Source organism: Alligator mississippiensis, chromosome 16 (genome assembly GCF_030867095.1).
Source record: "Alligator mississippiensis isolate rAllMis1 chromosome 16, rAllMis1, whole genome shotgun sequence".
Lineage (NCBI taxonomy): Eukaryota > Metazoa > Chordata > Crocodylia > Alligatoridae > Alligator > Alligator mississippiensis.
In genome coordinates this window covers 35,068,416-35,088,806 of record NC_081839.1, presented here as the reverse complement: position 1 = coordinate 35,088,806, position 20,391 = coordinate 35,068,416, and the positions used below count along the sequence as shown (strand labels likewise).

At 54.8% G+C, this 20,391-nt stretch overlaps 3 protein-coding genes across 3 annotated transcripts; 1 reads left to right on the top strand and 2 right to left on the bottom strand.

The window, feature by feature from the left end:
* Positions 1-1,356: 1,356 nt before the first annotated feature.
* On the bottom strand, positions 1,357-3,706 carry RPS25 (ribosomal protein S25). Its single transcript, XM_006266840.4, has 5 exons — positions 3,604-3,706; positions 3,413-3,508; positions 2,554-2,737; positions 1,903-1,999; positions 1,357-1,424 (listed from the first exon to the last, which is right to left on the bottom strand). Exons 1-4 carry the CDS (start codon positions 3,604-3,606, stop codon positions 1,905-1,907), a joined length of 378 nt encoding a protein of 125 aa, XP_006266902.1. The 5' UTR covers positions 3,607-3,706; the 3' UTR covers positions 1,357-1,424; positions 1,903-1,904.
* A 100-nt stretch (positions 3,707-3,806) lies between these two features.
* TRAPPC4 (trafficking protein particle complex subunit 4) lies at positions 3,807-5,913 on the top strand. The gene is made up of 5 exons (XM_006266841.4): positions 3,807-4,015; positions 4,104-4,278; positions 4,361-4,464; positions 4,704-4,830; positions 5,450-5,913. The coding sequence occupies exons 1-5, from the start codon at positions 3,841-3,843 to the stop codon at positions 5,526-5,528; spliced, it is 660 nt and encodes a 219-aa protein (XP_006266903.1). The 5' UTR covers positions 3,807-3,840; the 3' UTR covers positions 5,529-5,913.
* A 1,008-nt stretch (positions 5,914-6,921) lies between these two features.
* On the bottom strand, positions 6,922-18,838 carry SLC37A4 (solute carrier family 37 member 4). Its single transcript, XM_006266843.4, has 8 exons — positions 18,465-18,838; positions 17,206-17,438; positions 15,206-15,449; positions 13,893-14,051; positions 13,079-13,164; positions 12,133-12,246; positions 9,104-9,242; positions 6,922-7,258 (listed from the first exon to the last, which is right to left on the bottom strand). The coding sequence occupies exons 1-8, from the start codon at positions 18,610-18,612 to the stop codon at positions 7,092-7,094; spliced, it is 1,290 nt and encodes a 429-aa protein (XP_006266905.1). The 5' UTR covers positions 18,613-18,838; the 3' UTR covers positions 6,922-7,091.
* Positions 18,839-20,391: the final 1,553 nt, after the last annotated feature.

The window sequence follows — 20,391 nt, the reverse complement described above, 5'->3', positions numbered from 1 at the left end:
GGGTCATTTAGACCCAGCACTCTTTCCTGCCTATGCAGGGGGTCGGACTCGATGATCTATTGAGGTCCCTTCCGACCCTAGCATCTATGAATCTATGAATTTCCAGACAAAAATCAGTGGTCATTCCTGCCACAAGCCCTTCCCCTGCCAAGAGCAGGGCAGAGCAGCATGTTAAGCTGTGTTGTGGGGTAGGATTGTTTCTGCCCATTAGCTGCACTGCTTCCTCCCCACAAGTATGAAACACCCAGATCTTCCTAAGCAGCCCAGCACCCTTTCCCAAATGCCAGAATAGTCATTTGTTTGTTTTTTTAAGCACAACCAAGACCACTTTAGTATGTGACAATGCCACATAGCTTTGGTTTGGGGACGATCATGCTTGCAAGCAGCACTGAAATAAAACGTAGTGGACAACTGGAGGCATTTAACTATACGGATATAGTTCATTCAGATTCTAGAGATTTAAAAACATCCTCTTATTTAGCTGGATAGCTCTATTGATTTTCCTGCAGCTATACCATCTTGCAAAGATACAATGTAATACCTCTCCTCTCTAGGTATACCATTAGCCTTCCTAGGTCTGTTTGAATTCATTTATAGCAGTACTCTTTGAACCCCGTTTACATCCTCTTCTATGTAACTGCAATCAGAACAGGCAGAACACCAATTCTAAGCCCACCGAGTTTCCCACGCTTTGAACCACAAAACACGGAGCCTCCGCATGCAGAAGTAAGAACAAAGCTTTGTTTATGAATACATACAGCTGTTTATACAGCAAGTTATCAGTAATAGTTTTTATAACTTACTGCTATACAAAGTTTCCTTTTCTGTTTTTAGAATAGGCAAAACATTGTGGATACCTGTCAGAATTTACAACTGCATGCAAATGGAAGTAGATGAAGCAAAATAAGGTGCGTTTAACAATATATGACAACCAAGGTAAAACAGACATTTCCAAAGTCACTGATGAATGACTAGGCATGTGAATAATTACCATCCTGTCAAAGGTCCTGCATAAAATATAAGAACTGCCATTTACCAGGTCAGAACAAAGTAGTCTCAACAATGCCCATCCTGCAGAATGAGTAGGGCTTCGACACGGTCCCAAAATACATGACCAAGTTCCTCGTGCCCAGGAGCCCGTCTTCAGCATTGCCAAGTAAGTTACAGGTCAAAGCAGGCTAGTGGAGCCAAGAGCCTACAGTTTTCAGTCAAAACACACCCACAGAAATCATGTCAGGAGATCAAACACTTCTGCAGAGCACTTCCTTGGCACCCACTGCTGCTGCACCATGCCACCCACAGCTCACCCGCATGCTATTGCTCTCTCACCCCAGGAATCAAGGAGAAACAGGCAAACTGAATCCATTCACTTTATTGTATACATTTTACAGAAGAAAGATCTTTGCAGAGGTCACTGAAGAAGCCTGCAAAGCAAGAAGGACCAGGTCAGAGAATCAGATCCACACAACTGATGGCCTGTTAAACCATGTCCTTAAAAACACTGCTTCTATAGAAGAGTCTTCTGCAGCCTATAAACAATTCAGTTTGGATGGCAGCTGGTGTTTCATCACTTTTTGAAGGCCAGAGAAGCCTTTACAAAAAGGAGGAGGGAGACATGGACAAGCACAGAAGCTGTTTACTTGCCCCTCATGCCAAATATCAACTGCTGTTCAGTACCTTCAATTGGATTTAGAAATTGCAGGCTCTATCCAGGGCAGGCAATTAGGTTTTAATGCACTGCCTTGCCTGCATGCTTGCAGTCTCCTTTCAAGCAGTACAAAGAGCATCTTTTTCTGAAGGATGAGGGGAATAGCCCATCTAAATGGGGTGGGGGGTGTTAACTAGGAGGGCTCTGCATTGGGATTTTGAGGAATCCATGGCACAGAGGAATGGTTACATCACCTTTATGCATCTTCTCCTCCAGCAGGCGCATCTCCTCCCTTCGTGTTCCTGGTGTAAATCACTTGTGCTCGATGCTTGGAGACAAGTTTGATCAAACCTGCCCAGAAGACAGAAATACAGGGAAGGGACTCGGGGAGGCCCTTGCAGGGCACAGGGCTACCCCGTGGCACACCTGCCAAAGCGTTTGACCCCACCGCAGCAGAGCACATCCACGAGCAATGCCAGTGCCCCGCCACACCGCCTGTTGTGCTGGCAGCTGCTCTGCCTCCCGCCCTTCTGCTGTCACCGGGTCCTAGGAAGCGTTTTCCACACACGACTCACCACAGCAATTAGGCTGGATGCAGACACCTTCCCTAGATTTTTTACTTTGTGTTTTCAGGAGTATAATGACTGGTTATGAATCCCTGTAGTTTTTATATGCTCTACACTGAGAAAGATACCAGGTGAAACCCCTTAGATTACCAGCAAGGAAAGAAAGGAGATTAGAGATGTTTAAGCTCAAAACGCTCCTTACTGAGCTCCTCTGTACAGGTAAATGACCTCCAATTAGATGGGTATGAAATAAGTCCCCAAATACCAAGAGCAAGAAAGGAACACGAGCGGCTTGACCACCTCTGACGTCTCCCCTTGCAGAGTGGGGCGCGTCGGTACCTTTGCTGAGCAGCTCCTGGAGGGCAGCCCTAGCCAGAGAGCCTCGAATCTTCAGCCTCTCCGAGACCACGGCGGGCGTGATGAGCTTGTAGTTGGGCACTTCTTTGCAGAGTTTATCGTAAGTGGCTTTGTCAAACAAGACCAGGTTGTTCAACTTGTCTCGGACTTTCCCCTTGGACCACTTCTACTTGGAAACAAAGATTAATCAGTCGTTCGCCCAAGGAGGAGCACATCTACCCCTCACCATACCACTGCCGCGCGCAGCAATTCCCGTCTCTCCAGGTGGAAGCCGGTTGCTCTGAACTGTACCGAGGCAGCCATCGCCAGCCTGACCCGCCGGCCGACCCGCTGGCACCAGGGTCTCGCGCACAACGCGCGCCTCTGCCGTGCCTGCGGGCTGCGCCCAGGGCGAGGGGGACCGACCGCGGACGCTCCCTCGGGGGCTACACGTTTCCACTAGGGACACCCCAAACGCGCGGGGCGTCAGGACGTCTCGCGTACCCGAGACCTGACACCCGAGATTTTCCTCGCGCGCCTGTGGGCTGCGCGTCCAGGGCAGGGCCGAGCGCGGTGGCGGCTCTCCGCGAGCCAGGGGCAGCAGCAGCCCAACCGCTGGAGAGGAGCCGCGCTTGCTCGGCACGTGCGATCGCCCGCCGCCCCCACACCAACGGCTCTCGCGCAGCGCGACCCCCGGAACCCCCCCCCGCGCCCGGTGTTCGGGCTCGCGCCGGCCCCTCCCCGCGCCCAGACCCGCTGCGGGCCCGAGTCAGGCGGGCGGGTGGCGCCCAGCGCAGCTCCGGGAGCGGGAGACGCGCGGGCTGGCCCGAGGACCCGGCGCGGCGCGGCGCGGCGCACGCACCTTCTTCTTGGCCTTGCCGCCGGACTTGTTGACCGGGTCCTTGTCCTTCTTGGCGGACTTGCCCGCGTCCTTCTTCTTCTTGTCGTCCTTGGGCGGCTGCGGGGAGAGGCGCGAGGCCGCGTGAGCGGGAGGGGGCGCGAGGCGGGCGGCCCGCGCCAGGCCCCGCGCCCGCGCCCGCGCCCGCTCCTTACCATGGTGCTGCTGCTCCGCGGCGCGAGGCGAGAAAGGAAGCGGCCCTCGCGCGCAGGCCGGGAAACCCCGTGTGCCGCAGGGCTTCCGGGCTGGTTGCCACAGCGCTTCCGGGTCCCGGCGCGCGACTACAAGTCCCGCCATGCTGCGCGGCACGGCTCGACCGGAAGCCCCGCCCACGCCCCAACGAAGGCCGGCTCTCTCCCGGCGTGCCCCGCGCGCGACGGACGGCGGCCGACATGGCCATCTTCAGCGTGTACGTGGTGAACAAGGCGGGCGGCCTGGTCTACCAGCTGGACCACTACGCGCCGCGCGCCGAGGCCGAGAAGACGTTCGGGTTCCCGCTCGACCTGGCGCTCAAAGTGCACGACGAGCGCGTGGTCGTGGCGTTCGGGCAGCGCGACGGCATCCGCGGTGCGGGCCGGGCCGGGCCGGGCGGGCGGGCGGGGATGGACCGGGGATCGGGCCCGCGCTGACCCCCCCCCCCCCGCCCCCCCCGCAGTGGGCCACGCGGTGCTCGCCATCAACGGCGCGGACGTGAGCGGGCGCTTCACGGCGGACGGGCGGGACGTGCTGGAGCTGCTGAGCAACCCCGCGCACTACCCGGTCTCCATCCGCTTCGGCCGCCCGCGCCTCTCCTCCAACGAGAAGCTCATGCTGGCCTCCATGTTCCACTCGTGAGTGCGGGCCGGGCCGGGCCGGGTGGGCGGGCGGGGACGCGGCGCTCACCCTGACCCCCCCTTCCTCCCCACCCCGCAGCCTCTTCGCCATCGGGTCGCAGCTGTCGCCCGAGCCGGGCAGCTCCGGCATCGAAATGCTGGAGACGGACACGTTCAAGCTGCACTGCTTCCAGACCCTCACAGGTAGGCAGGCGCCGCCCCCCAGCAGCGGGGCTGGAGGCACGTTTTAGGATGCCTGGAGGCTGCAGGGCACGAAGCCAGCCGCAGCCGCCCCCTCGCACGTTGCCTGCTCCACTCCTTGCGTGAGTCGCGCAGCGCGGCTCGTCCGCGCCGATCCTCCGCCGCTTCCTCCCAGAGACTTCTAATCGCGTCGTAAAACGAGTCTCCTTGCAGCCTTAACGGTTGTTTTGTCGCGGCTCCAGGGATCAAGTTTGTGGTGCTGGCGGACCCCCGGCAGGCCGGGATCGACTCCCTGCTGCGCAAGATCTACGAGATTTATTCGGACTTTGCTCTGAAAAACCCGTTCTACTCGCTGGAGATGCCGATCAGGTAGGAAGAAGGCAAGACGTGCGTCCTAAAGGAGGCTGCGTTTGCTCAGCTCTTCCCTTTGCGAACACAACACAAACCCCAAGGCCAGGGCATAGAAAAGCTAGGAGTGGCCGTACCTGGGCGGGGAGCGGGGAACCATTGAGATCTCTTTGAAGACTAGTCAGGGTCAGTACTGAGGAGAGGTTCCCTGTCCTGGGGCTGGTGCAAGGAGTTGATGATACAACCATCATGCTCCTCGGGCCAGGAGGAGCTGTGTGCAGCCAGGCACAAGCCTGACACAAGTTAGTGCAATGCATGTCCCGTAAGCATTGGGTTCAGTGCTGCCAACTTCTTAATAAGAAGCCCTTCTGGCTTCCCCTTTGTTCTCCTGGGTCGCTCGTCTGGGGGAGGTTAGGACCTTCTTGCAGTGCTGCTCCATTAGTGATGGGGGCTTCCCTGCAGGAGAAGCCCCTCCAAGGGGGCAGGCAGGCCTTGACCATCTGAGCCACACTCACCTGAGTTGCTTGCAGGGTGTACATGGGCCTGGGTTTTTGCTCATAGCTGCTGTTTTGACAGGTGTGCGTGTGTCTACGTTGTAAATGGGGGTGTGAGCCTATTCTAATCCCTGTGAACATTTCAGGTGTGAACTGTTTGATCAGAACTTGAAACTTGCCTTGGAGGTAGCAGAAAAAGCTGGACCATTTGGACCTGGACCATAGGATGTTTCCTTTGTCAGTCACCTGCAGCACCCCCCTTCACTGAATCAGCATGGGTTTACCTTCACCAGAAAACCTGTCCCTGGATCTTGCATCTGGCTGCAACAGCAAGGAAGCAGATCTGGAGGGTTCAAGCAGTGCTGTGTCACGGTCAGAGGTGCTGCTGTATTCTCTGTGTGTGGGTTTAACCTGGCTTTAAAGCAAGGTCTGTTGTTATCAGAAGCCTCTATTCTGTGATCACAGTCCTGACATCACTGTAGGGATAATGGAAGGAGACACACAGCTTGGCAACAGTACCCCAGCTGAGTGCTTCCTGTTACCCCTGATGTGTACATATGGTCTTTCTGTACAGCTTTAATTATTTAATAATAAACTTTCCCTATCCAGATGTGAATGGATGCTGAGCTCCTGGACTAGACATGCTCTGCAGTGACTGTACTAGCATCTGCCACTGCTTCAGTGGGAGAGAGGCCTTCCTAAGTTGCTTTGAAGGGAACACTTGCAACAGTGCTGCGCTTATGCACCCTAGTTAGCAAAATGGGGGAGGAAGACCAGATTCCCAAAGTGATAGGTAGGGAAAGTTGACAAGAGGGGGTTCTTGCTATAAATGGTTACCCAACTGCTCCTTCTCCTGCTGAAGTATAGGGACAGGCAAGGTCTCTGTCTAGCACTGCCTCGGGCTAGTCCTGCTTTTCCCTTGAACTCGTTGTACAGGAAACCTAAGACTTATGGCACTGCTTCATTTTTATTCCAGTTGGTGAACAGTACTGCAATCATGGTTAAGTATCAAATCTAGTCTACTTTTACACAGTTTTTACAGTTTTCTTTAGAACTAATTCTTACTTGGTAGTTAATCTATCACAGTGTAGTTCTGCAGTGGTGGTTTCAGAGGTTGACTGTGTCCTGACACCACTAAAACCTTGCAGGGAAACAAAAATACTCAAACCAAACTCTGTGAGAAGCTTCTTAACATGTAAGAGGTGTTTAGTGCCAAAACGTAGTGCTCACGTACACAACCGTTTAGCAGCCTTAGCACAATGCTAAATCGGGCCGTGTCCAGGGCACTCTCCTGGGACTGTTAGAAAAAAGTACCTTTCCTTCAGAAACATCTTTGTTAAATTATCCTCTACAAATAACTAAAGGGACGCTTTATATGGGAATGAGAATTCAAGAGGGCTCACTGTACGTATTTCCCTAAGCAATGAGACTGAGTTATAGCAGGCACCCCAGCTGCAAGAGAGAAGCTAGCTAGGTATATAGCACCAGATACCAGTCACCTAGAGCACTTCAAGCTTAGGAGCCAAAACTGTCAAGTCTCAGAGGTATGGCACCACATGAAAATGTAAACAAACCGAATAGTCAAATGTTGTAGACACTTAAAAAAAGCCAAACCAAACCCACAAACCAGTGGAGCCTGTTGTGCCTTCAAATACAGGAACATGAACAAATGAAAGTGAGGCATATTCAGAACTATTTCATCCATATAGAGGTTGCCCTCATGGGCAACAGTCCCGGACCAGGTGGTGAAGAGCTGCTCTTGTGATCTGCACAAGCAGCGGCTCGGCTTCAGTCAGCCTTTTTGGTTATTCGACCCATCTTGGTGCGGATGTTCCGTAGCAAGAAGAAGGCGACGGTGCTGATGGTACATGTTATCTCAGCCACCCAGAAGGCTGTGGCCCAGCTATAGTGCTTAGCAATGGTACTGAAGGGCAGCCCAGCCAGGAATCCACCCACTGCGAAAGAGAGGGAGAAGAGTTAGGGAACTCTGGCTGCTGTTAATGCTTTTCTCCTGGCTCTGGTCCACGCACTTACTAAACTCCCCTGACACATATAAGGGCTTCTAAGTACCAAAGTGAGCATAGCCGGGATCATCCATACTCTTCCTAAGAGAACAGAGCTGGTGGCCTACTAGGTCCCAACTTGGTTTCTTTGTGAGATGTCTGCAATCATCCTTTCCTCCTGAACTTCAGGTTTTCACTAGGAGAAACCCCTTAGGGCAGCACAATTGGAAACACTGAAAAAGGCCCTCAGAGCACCTAGTCTAGTCCCCTGCTGGGGGTAGGATCATCCCCATCTAAGCCATCTGCTCTTAAACACTTCCATGGATGGGAATTCCTCAACCTTCCTAGGTCCTCGTTTCCAATGCTCGACTGGTTCTTGATCCATGCCCAGTCTCACTTGGCTAACACAAACAAGCCACAACTTGAAGCAGCTGCACAGTCCTCCTTATGCACAAATAAGATATTACGCAAATGGAAGGTGGTCTGAACGCTAATACCTCGCAGAAAAGTCACCCAACCCTGCCCTCTGCCCGTTGGTGGGTAACGGCTACCAAGTTTTTCTTGGGTAATTTGGAAGACAGTTACTGCAGCCTTCTCATTCAAGGGGCCACAGGGCTGAAACTGCTTATGAAGGCAGTGCGGTGGTGACAGCCTATTCCTTGTGGAGAGAGAATGCACACAACCCCTAGGCCTGGCACATCACAGGAAATGGACAGCTGCGCAGTACCACAGCAAAGACACTTGGCACCTGGGGCAAGCCTGCAGCAGCAGCTGGCCCACACCCTGCACACAGATCCTGGGGGCACATGCCCTCCCACGCTTGCCCAGGAGTGCACGCAGTGGCTGGGGCTGCCTTCCCCATCCCCCCGCAAACAAGCTGCTCACGGCTCCGTCCCCAACTGAGCAGCGCTCCTTCGCTTCGGCACCTGGGCTGGTCACCCCGCTCACCCCCCACTTGCTACAGTACTGGGTTTGATTATTGCCAGAGCAGAGGAGCTATCAAAGTTTAGGTCTTGGGGGACAATGTCTCATGTAGTGGAGCCAGATAGTATTTCAACCTGAGGTCAGTTAAACGCATCTGAGCTTTGGACCCAAACACTTCTTCACAACAGGGTCATTTCTACTATGATCCAGCCCCATCCAGTTCTCAGAATCCTGGAAATGACTTGCATTGGTGTGCGTGTTTGAAGGGTGTTTTCCTGACAAGTTAACCTTCTGTGTACTGACTTCTTATAGGTCACCCTTCACTGGACCAGTAAAGGTACAAAATCAGCAAATTAACTGGGGGCTCTAACTCTAAGGGATTAAGTAAGAGCCTCCCAAGCCCCTTCTGCACTTAACACCTTGTCTGCCTGACTCAGTGCTAAAGCCACCCTGTTAAGAACGTGGATTTCCAGACTAAAGGTTTAGTGCAGAACGCAGGTCTGCGCAAGGCCCCAGAGCCCTTCCTGATGGGCTGCAGAACAGAATGGCAGGCGTCAGCCATCAGCAAGTCAGTCATTGAAACTGCAGATATCTGCCATCCTTATGGACTAGGCACAGACAACTTCAGAGCCATTCCTTTCCACTTCTCATCAGCTGCGCTACCCGAGACAGGCTGTTGCATCAGTGAGCAGTGACTGCCTGTACCAACAGACCCACTTCAGTCACAGAATCTACAAATCGGTGCCAACTTGGAATTTATTCTGCCAAACTACGACTAGCAAGAACAGATGTTTGTTTCAGCTGCAGAATCAAAGTTCCCAGTTTCTTTTCTTTTTTGGGGGGGTGGGGGGAAGCGAGCAGGATGTCACTCACCGTTTGCCATTAGTGCTACAATAGCATGGGAGGTGCCACACAGGTTGGAAGGCGCACTCTCGTTGGCTATCACTCCAAACAGTGCGATAGGTCCGTAAGAGGAGAACCCAAAGATCGCTCCTAGTGTCAGTATCCACAGCTGTCAAAACAAGCAGAGAAGGATCAGAAACAGCAGCCTTACCGTCTGACTGCTACTGGTCAGCCACAGCCACAAGGCAGCTTTCTGAAACGGGCTGCAGACAGAACCGCAAACTGCCTCAGTGTTTTTTCCTGGCTGGCGCTGTATTCAGGTCCAGAGAACACAGAACCTGACCAGGAGACAGACCGACTCTACAGCACACGTTTGTAAGATGCCTTAGAGTCCAATTCAAGACTGACTCGACTGGCCGATACCTTATTAACTCGACAGAAAGAGCTCTGCTTCTGCCTGCAATTCTTTCAATGCATCTGAATGGACACATACCACGACCTAACATGCAACCTGGGAAAAAAATAAAGGCCCGTATTCTATGCTGTGTCCAAGTTCTATTTCGTGAGCTTTCAACCACAGTGGAATAGGTTTGCTTCACAGAACCAGTCCCTTAAATCCCTTAAACCAATCCCTTAAAAAACCATAATAATAATTCTGGAGAGTGTTGTTTTAGACACACACACATGATCAAGATATTAGTATCGGTGTAACAAACCCAGCTCTCTATTATGATGTTTTATTACAAAGCAGTCAGTCAGTTTGAGCATCGGCTTCAAGGCTAGAATGTACTCTAACAGAACTTGTCAAGTATTTCAGCAGTGATGCCCATCTGAAACAAAGCATTTCCAGTACTTTGTTCATCTCTACAAATCTCAGATGGAAAATGATAAAGTACTTTATAGATCCATCAAAAGTTCAAAGGGGTAGGAAGTAAAAGTAGCTTCTCTTTACAAACAAGGACGCTGGCAAAGTGATGGGAAACGATTTGACAAATCAGAGGAAGTCAATGACCCCACTAAACGCTGAAACGAGGTCTCTGTGCTTAACATGTATGGCTGCTGGTAGCCGCCCAGACTGGATTATCTTGTCTGGAAAACAACCACCCTCAGAACCTGTCACTGTTCTGTATCCGCTTTATTAAAATGCAGTTAGTTTAGTAACATCGATTTATGAGAAAGTTTCTTTTAGAAAAGACTTACAGTGCTCTTAAGCCCCTGGTTATACATCCTGCAGAATTAACCAACCTTTCAGAGCAGGAAAGAGGGAGATCGGTAAAAGCAGAAGCAGGTAGAGGGAAAGAAAAATGCAAGGCAGAAACCTCATGTTCTTTTAAGCCTGTCAGGACAGCAAGAGGATGCAAGGCTACAATCCAGAAGTCATTTTCCTGGGGGAAACACAAGGGTAGAAGTGAAATTTCATTTATTTAGCAAGTCTCTAGACAAGTTCGGTTCGCCTGCACTGCAGTGCAGCGTTCCAGCGGTAGTTGTGGCTGCGCTAGCTCTAGTAATGGATCTCTCGCGCTTCCCAGCAGTGTGCACGAACCCAGAGAAAGCACACGTGCATGCATCTGGCAAAGGGGCTGGACAAACCAGCCACGGTCCTTGCTATCCAAAGATGCCCTGACACTTCTGCCACTTGCAAACCATTAGCCTGAGGTCCAAACTTGCTGCACTCCTGACATTTAGCTTCATTAGAGGCTGAAACACGCTCCCTCCCAGCAGAATCCTCAGTTTAAGCTTTTCACCAAGCTGATTACTCACAGGTTCCTTCCCTGCCTCAAACCCTGGTTTTCTCTGGACAGCTAGTCCCTGCATCGAGTCCGACTTCTGTTTGAGCTACACTGTCTCTTCTATCAAGGCACCCGGTTTTGGAGAAAGAACAGCATGTGACAAATCACCGCTGCGTCCACAGGTTAAGTGTTCATGCTCTTAAGTTTTCCATTTACTTCTACGCTGAATGTGTCTGGCTTCAACTTCCAGTCCCTGGATTTTGTTACACCGCTGACAAACAGGCTGATCCAGCAAGGGCCTGGCATACCTCTATAGAGTCAGATCCTACCACCTCACACTACTAGAACGACTGCCAACACCACTTACCATGGACAGCAGTTGAAAAAGCAGAGGAACAAAGTATCTATTTACTTTGTACATCTGGCTCTATGTATACAGCTGGTTTCACTGTTCCCCCTGCACAGTCATTCAGTCTCCCTTGTCTGTAACAATCTTTCACATAGCAAAAATGGAAAGAACCGGCACAAATGACAGTCAAATTACCAGAATCAGAGGACTTGGAGACCCAAAATGACTGCAACTGTCTTTACGGAACTGATTTGTCTTTGGGTCAACAATGCTGCTTTGGTCTGTACATGTTCAGTGAACTTAATCCCAGCCCAGATGAGGAGGGTCTAAAGCAGGGCTCCCGAAGGCTGCACAAGTTGCGTTCAGTTTTTTATAGATGGCTTCAAACAGGATGCCCAAAATTGCCGTGCGGCATCGGGCCAGGCTCAACTAGCAAGATTTGCCAGCAGAATTCCAGCGCGTCCGCACCGAAAGTCACAGCATTTCAACCACCTCTGCCCTTCAGTGTGCTGTACACTCCTGTACCTTCTCTTTGCTGCCGCAGTCTGTTCAGCATCGGGTGCCTTCCCAAGTTGTAAGGAATGCCCTGGCACCACAGCTGCGGAGTGGAGCCACCAGAAATACAGATGTATACACACACAGGCAGCAGCATATTCAACTTCTCAGAGCAGGAGTCACAGGATTCAGCAAGGACACCCTGAACTCAGTACTGGTATTTGTGCATTCTTCCTTAACAGCTGGACTGAGCTCTCTGAAGTGGGCATGATCCCTCCTGTACACCAAGTAGTACTGTGCACACTGCTGGAAATCTAAGTGACCCCTCCCTCAAAGCCCCCACCTGCCCCCCAGTTCCACCGTTTCCACGCAGAGCGTCCACTCCCCCAAACAGGACTCCCCTGTAACCCGTGGTAGCCAGCGCTTGGGCGAATGCAAGGACATTCACTGCTGACCCAGCACACGCTGCTTGTGCATGGCGTTACCTTAGGAGACTCGCTTGTGACCGTGACCCGGAAAAGATACATGGAAGCAGACATCCCAGCCATCATGGAAAGAAGGAGCACATGCCGAGGGTTCCCATAGCTCGACAGGCCTACCTGAAATGCATATAGGAACAGCTGGAGCACATGGACAGACCATGGGGGGCATTAATACGAACTTAGAGTCATCAAATCGAACTCTGAAAGGGACCGCTGACCATCTACGGACTGACAGTCTGCGTGTCCCAGCCAGAACCACACCCAATCATTTCCACATTGAGCCATGCCCTCTGCTCGAGCTATACTGGCTTCTAGTTCTGTTTATGATAGGGCAAATGATGAATCCACATCCCTAGGCAAGTTGTTTCAATGGTTAACTATTGTTGCAGGCTGGCACCTCATTTTCAGTCTGAAGTCACCTGCTTCAGCATCCAGCTGCTGGACTTTAGCATGGTTTTTCCTGGTAGATTAAGAGTCTTCTAGCATCAGAAGTCTCTTCCCCCTGGGGAAGTGTGCAGGTCATCACTGCACCACCTCTCATCTCCTGATGAACTAGACTGGATTTCCTTCATGTGCTTCTTTCACACCAAGAATGGCCACCTCGACTACCGAGTGGTCAGTCACTCCCAACCTCGACACAGCTCACTGGATTTTCAAGAGCCCAAAGGAATTAGGCAACTAAGTCCCACTCAAGCAGGAAATGCACATTTTCTGCTTCAGGCACTTCTGAAAATCCCCAGTGTTAGAGAAGAGATGCTGGGGCCTTAACAAGCAGTAAACAAGCCAGAATTTGAAAGCACCAGCAGATCTGCATCAGCACTACTTGGCTATCCAGAGGCCGTGCTGCACGTGACTAGAATGATATCCAGAGCCAGTTGCCACGTGTGTTTAAGGGTTTGCACCGAGACCTGTCACCTTTGTACAAGGGATAAGGTTTCAGGCTACTTACTCGTGCCACTGCTCTGTCAGAAAGGTACCCAGCAGCAATGCTTCCTACCAGGCCACCAATCTCCAAGGCACTCATATACGAACTGCCTAGAATGCAGGTAAAGGAGGACAGACCTTCAGATCCAAGCAAAAAAACCCAAAAACCTCATGCAGTTTCTTTTTAGTGGCTTACACTTGTGCACGGACTGGCGTAGAACAAAGGCAGCACCAAGGAGAACGAAGCAGCCACCGAGATCCTTATGTGTTGCCTTGTTTCTCAGTCTCCCTGCTTCTCTCAGTGGTTTGTCTTGTTTTACATGTTTTGCGTTTGGGTCAAAGTGCAACCCTGACAGCCCACAAAACACGTGTCTGACCACAAAGCAGGCAGACCCCAGCAGTGCTAGCCTGATCACAAGGGGCAATGACACTTGCCTCCAAGGATGGCTTCCCACCCCCTTGCTCCTTGAAGCTGGTCTCCAGGACTTAGGGAGCCTCTGGTCTGTCAAGCTCATTTTTGCTCTTTAGTGCTGGCTGTTTCTTGAACACGGATGTCAGGTCAATAAGGCTGAGCAGAGTCCCATGACCTTATTTCATTCCAGCCCCAAGCAGGCCAACAGGTTGGCTGCTACCAGCCGGAGCTCAGTTTGAACCTGCGACCCAGGGTGGAAGCACATGCACCCTTTCACCATTCCCCTGCACTGTTCAGTCCCCGATCATTTGGGCTGGGATCCACAGGCCCCGAAATCCTATTACAGTTGGAGTTCAGCACTCTGCTCCACAAAGCACATTTCACCCACAGCAACAATAAGTGTTAAAATGAAGCAACTGTATCCTACCCACAAGTGCAGACTGTCCTCTCTCCTGGATCAGGAAGAGCTGACCCCAGTCTGTACAGCAAGTTTTCACTCCAAAAACCACCAGGTAGCCGGTTGAGAGGACCCAGAGGTATGGCGAGAGCAGCAGCTCTGTAAGGGTGCTGTCGTCCCTGGAGGGGCCTGGAAGGAAACAAAACAAACACATCAGTAGAAATACCAGTACTGTTTGAACAGACCTACAGGCCTGTCACCTGCGGTCTGCACGGTGCCTCTGTGATCTCCTCTGTACAGCAGGAAGTGCTTCCTAACAGCCGAGCATCTCGTCTGAAGATAAGAGCCGTTCACAGTAATGCTGAACTGCTGTTCCTCCTGCTTCCCTCCACACCTGGCCCTGCAGCACAGTGTCAGCATGAACCTGCACGTGGCACTTGCATCTTTGTTAAAGAGCTCACAGGAATAAGCTGCGTGTCCCCAATAATAATAGTTCTCCATTATGAACTCTTTCCATCAGATGCTTTGCCTGCCTGTCCAAGGTTTTTTTCTAACCTGAAAACTATCAGATGCCAAAGGCAACAGCCCAAGCCTTGTGTGGCAATACAGAAGTCAGTACATACATTTTTCAGCAGCTTCTAAACTCCAGCAGCAGCCACTTATGCTGCAATAGACTTCAACCCCTTTTGCTTTCAAGAGGAAGTGTCATGGTCAATGAATCGAACCAGCAATCATTAACTAGCTGTCCTAGCTGAGGATACAGAACGTTGAACCCTGGTTTGGAGTGGACTCTGCTCAGCAAAATAAGAGGCACGACCTTTTGTCCACAGGGGAGATGGAGCTGTGCCAAAAGAGACACTTCCCTCTGCCGTCCTCCACTGCACCCCTGCGCCTTCCAGAAAACCTTGGGCCACCACATTAGTGAGCTAGCCCCTGCAAGGAACAGGGCAGTGTTAATGGAGGGGCTGCTGACAGACGGAGAGACCAGGGCGTACACAACAGACGCCAGCTGCTGATGTCAGTGGCCGACTGGCAGTGACAAATGGAACCACATGTGAATCGGGACCTCCCCTCGCCCCGCTGGATTCTGCTACATGGATGTCCTTCCAACCCGGACATGGGGACCTCATGCTGCAATGCACAAACATACGCCCTACAAGCACTGGCTTTGCTGGTCACCAGAACCAAGGGCCACCCTCAGGTCTGAAACAGGATGCTGCTGCGGGCAGGAATGGCTGCTGGCCCAAGGCAGGAGGCAGTCATGCAACAGGGTGATGAAGACATCCCACCTCCTGCTGCTGCTGCCGCCTCTGCTTGCTTGGAAGATGAAGTCCAACACTCACCCTTTTTCCCCTTGCTGGCTCCTGCTTCAATGCTGGGGAGCCCAACATCTGACGGCTCATTCTTAATCAGGGCAAGGCAAACAAAGGAGGCGCCCACACAGATGAAGCCAGAGATGGACAGAGTCGTGCGCCAGTCGTAGCTCAGAGCCATCAGGGCAGCGACAATGGGGCCCAGCCCCCCAGCCAGATTCATGCTGGTGGAGAGGATTGCCCACCATGTCCCAAACTGGGAAGGCTCAAACCACTGTGCAACAGGGAGAGAAAGCAAGCAAAGAAACATGAGCAACTTGCTACGAACCAAAGGGGCACCGTGCTCAGAGCAGCAGCAAAGCCAAAGAAGGGGCCTGCAAGGGTGGTCCCTGGCAATGCTGACGGGACTAAATCGATGCTTTACTGCATCCCGTGCCAAACGGCGAACTCTGCGCATTCTCCAAGGGCTACACGAGCCTCGCGAGGCTCACGTAAGGCGACCTGGAATCACTTCCATTTAGAAACCAGGACAGCAAGGCAATAAAAACGTAGGGATGCAGATAATCAGATCCACTCTCGGTCGAGAGCCCGTCACCCTGAATATGTTTGCCTGCATTGGACTTCAGAATAAATAACCACACCGGGCTCTCGGGTGCCATTGCAGAGGCCCATTCTGTGAGACAGTCCACCCAGCTCCCCCCAGACACGGGTTTACTGAGAGCGCCGTGCAAATTCTAACACTGTTCACAAGCAAGTGACTGGAGGGCTCAGGCCTGCTTCTAGCACAGCCAGTGGCAGGACTGCTGCTCGCTGCAAAGGGAGCAGGATGAGACCCCGGCACTCGGATGCCAGAAAGGAGCATTATTCAATATTCTGTCCTCATGACTGAGCGCGTCTCCCTGCACGCCCTGCTCTACAGGAGGACTCCTTCAGATCAACGTACTACCCAGGACACAGCAGGGGAAGTGCTTCAGGCTTTGCAAGAAGAGAAGCCTCACAAAGGTGAGCGGTTACTTCCCCCCAAGCATGCGCAGTCCTCCTCTCCACACCCCCGAGAACCAGTCTGGCCTGCAGACAAAAATGGGGCTCTCAGTTCCAGCACCCACTTTGAACGCCTTCAAGACACATTTGGATGCTGATCTTGCTGGGATCCTGTGATCCCTGCTGACTTCCTGCCCCTGGGGCGGGGGGCTGGACTCCATGATCCTCCGGGGTCCCTTCCAGCCCGAATGTCTATGACATCTATGAAGAGCGTGAACTTCCGAAGCAACGCCTGCCTTCGGCCTGCCGCAGCAGGAGCTGCTTCCACAAACACTGGCCCCTTGCTGCATGGAGTTCCTCACTTCCCCCCTCCCCAGCCCTGCTGCATGGACATGTCCCACTTTGGTTTTTCACTGCAGTCTATACAGACAGTTCACATAATATTCTGTCTGTCACCTGATATTCTGCCTAGTCAGACTAGATTTTTATCTGCTGGGCTCAGGAAGGTTAACATTTGACCAAAAATATCTCAAAATGAAATGTGATACGGCCTGTGCCTTGTAGCTCAGGTCCCCTCTGTCAATCCAAGCCAAATGCTGTGTCTCACTCGCTCTTAGCAGGGGACAGTTATGACAGCAAAGTGCGAGGTCTTGGTCTTTGGACATGCGGGACTGGATTCGAGCAACCAGGGCTGCCCATGCCTACAGGGTCCCATTACTAGGGAGCTTCAGTTGTCCAACTACGAGCAGAAACAAAAGCTTCCGGCTCCACACGAATTAACTGACTGACTTTGCAACCTTTGCATTCGTAGCCTGTAGACGCACCGCAGGTGCTTGGGGTCCAAAGCCAAGCCCAGAAGGGACTAGAGGACCTGGAAGTTTGCTCACTGACAGCACTCCCGAAGCAGTTTCTCTGTGCAGGAGCTGCTACGAGCCTCACAAGACAGTGCTCGTCTTCAGGAATCAGCCTTTTCTCGGGGCCTCCTAAAGGCTAGGTCCAGGGCTCCCCCCTCTCCCTCCCGCCAAGAAGAGGGTACGAGGCATCCTTACTTTTCGCAGCACCTTCCCGCAGGGAGGCCATCCCAGTCCCTGGGCCAAGCCATTCAGGAACCACAGCCCAGAGAAGACCGCGACCGTCGAGCTCCAGGAGAAGGCCACGTTGACTAGGCCCACCAGCAGCAGGCCAGACGAGAAGAGCCAGCGGGCACTCATCTGATCCGAGAGAACACCGCTGATGAACTTGCTGATTGCGTAGGCGGCCGACTGGCTGCTGGTGATGAGGCCTGCAGGGAGGGAGAGCCCAAAAGAGAAGCATCAGCAACACCTTCAGAAACAACGAAGCGCCCTGTCCGGCGCTCCTGGGGCCGCTCCAGGAGACATTATCCCGGCAGGCAAAAGTGAACCGTGCTAGAGACCAGAATGACAGCCGGCTCCGAGATGATTTGCTACAGAGCAATCGGGGTTCAAAGCAGGACACAGCCTTCACTACGAACACCTCAGCACAGATGCCACAATATGCTTCCCCTGCAGATTGCGAGCACCTCTGCTTATCCGCCTGTCTGTCTCCCAACGAAACAGGCAAAATGCACTAGGGCAACCAAAGAGAGAAATCATTCTGGGGGAAGCCTTCAGGTCAGGACTGCCTGCAAGCAGGGGACTGGACCCACGTCCCAGGACGCCGCCTCCAGCCCAACAACCCAGCAGACTCCTTAACGCTTCTCTCTGCATTTGTTTCTTCCGTAAAGTCCAACTCATGTTGAAGGTCCTCTCATGGCTCAGGTTTGGGGACGAAATCTCTCTGCGGCTCAGCAAATCACAGATCGCTTTGAGCTGCGTGCGTTGGACGGGCGTCAGACTCGTGTGACGAGGTGCAGGCTCCCAGGGTGGGCGCAACACTGCACGGCAGACGCAGGCGACACGACTTCCTGGGATTTCCCCCCTCTTCAGTTTGCGACCCTCGCAGATCCAAGGGCCCAACGACTATAGGGGACACGTGCTAATTAAGCCCAATGGGTAGTGGTGGGGACGGGCGGGGAATCACGCCTGCTCGCACCGACACACAAAGCTGTCCTCCGCCGCCGAGGAGCTCGGTGGGACCCTCCCGCGGACACCCCGCCCGAATTAATGGCCACGGAGATGCTAGAGGAGGGAGACGGGACCTTTCTGGCCCTGGATCTGTAATGCTAATTTGATAGGAAACCCTCGCGAAGCCCTGAAGCGAGTTCCCAGTCCGCTGGCGGAGAGGGCAGACGCAGCCCCGGGAAGCGGTCGGGCAGTAACGCGGCGGGCGCCCCGGAGACCGTCCTTACCCAAGTCGTCCTTGTCCAGCTGTATCTCCGCCATGACCGAGGGCATCACGAACGAGAACGTTTTCCTGTTGAAGTAGTAGAGCGTGTAGCCCGCGAACATGGCCGTGAAGATCACCGCCCGGTAGTAGCCGTAGCCATAGCCCGCCATGGCGCGAGGTCCCGGCTCCGGGCAGCGGGGGCTGGCGGCGCGGATCCTCCTCTGGCGGCGCCGCGGCACCACCTGCGCGGGCAGGGCAGGGCAGGGCAGGGTCGGTGGGGCGGGACGGGGCGGGGGGGTCCCGGCTCGCGCCGCGCCGCGCTGCCTCGGGCTCGGACTCGGGCTGGGCCGGGCCGGCGCTGCCGCCTCCAGCCGCTCCGCCGCCAACCCCAACCTCAACCCGCCGCGCGATCGTCACGCGGCCCCGGCACCCGCCGCCGCCTGCGCCAAGCGGGGCCGGGCCGGGCCGGCAACCCCGCCCCCTGCACCCGCGGGGCGGGACGGGGCGGGGCAGCCCCGCGACAGGCTCCTCCCTCCCGCGGGTCCCGGCGCCGCGCGCGGCAGGGCAAGGGCGGGGCAGGGCCTGGCGGGGGCCCGCGCGTCCCCGAGCGCCACAGGCGGCTCCAGCGGCAGCAACGACGGCCCGGCCCGGCCCGGCCCGGCCCGGGGCTGAGCGCGCCGCCGCGGCGCGAGACCGGCTAGGTCCTTCGTGCGGCCGGGGCGCGGGCACGCGGCGGGGGCGGGGCTACGTACCGGGGGCGGGGCTTCTCCGCGCCTCGCCGCCTCGCACCCGGAAGTGCCGCCGCGCTCCGGCTCCGCGCCCTTATTGGGCGAAAGGCCCCCGCGTCAGGCGGCTCCACCAATGGCAGGACGAGCCGCTGGAGCCGGCGCGTGCTGGGAGCCGAGCCTGGGTCCGGGCGGCCGGGACGGGACGCGAACTTGCGGACTCGGCCGGGCGCAGAACCGGAAGAACCGCCCTAGCGGGCGCTGGCGCGTGTGCCCCCGGCCCCGACCGCGCGGGGGAAGCGGCGGGGGTCGCCCGCGCGCTGGTCCGCACCGCTCCTGCCGCCGCGGCCCGGGCCCAGCCGTGCTCGCGTGCGCTCCTCCCCGGCCGCCGGGGATGAAGGGGCCGGCGGGGCCCCCGCCCCGCCCCGCACGCTGCTCACGGCTGGACCCGGGCCGGCCCTTCGGCTGCGCGCACCGCCGTGTCCGTGAGCGCCACGCAACCGTGCCTCCTGCCCCTGCCGCCGCCCCGCGCAGGGAGCAGGGCCGGCTCCAGGCGCACCAGGCCAGGGCAGAGGACGCTTTTCAGGGCCGCGCACGTGCGGCCCCAGCCCCTCGGGCGGGAGCAGCCCCAGCGCCTCCTCGGCGGCCAGAAGAGATCCTGCCCTTGCGCCCGCTGGGTGCGAAGGGGCAGAGCAGCAGCTTTCTGCGTCCAGTGCCAGGCGTGGAGGAGCCCAGGCGTCCCAGTCCTCTGCCGGGACCGTCGCCAGGAGGAAGCGAAGCAGGTTGTTCCTAGTAGCCAAGACCGGCTGCGCGGGGTGGGTCCTGCTGGAGGGCTGCCCCAGCACAGCCGAAGCTCTGCACCAGGCCTCGGGCACACCGAGATAGACATGGCCTGCCCCTGCAAGAGGAGGTGGCGGGGAGACTGCACAGGCACACCCGAAGGAGAAGCAAGGCTTGGAGACAGGAGAGGGAGGAGGAAAAAAGTGGGTTTTGTAGAAGAGAAGAGAGCTCGTCCTCGCCTTTGACAGGAACTTGGGTGACTCCGGAGCAGCGCAGCTTTGCACACGAGAGACGAGGACGCCGCCGCGTGGTACAGATTCCACCGTGCAGACGGGATGACCAACAAGAGAGGAGTTCCCAACCTGCAGGTATCTCGCGGGGAAGGCAGGGCCCCAAGGTCAAGTTACTGGTCTGTAAGCTAAGACTGGTAAAGAGCCAGCGCCG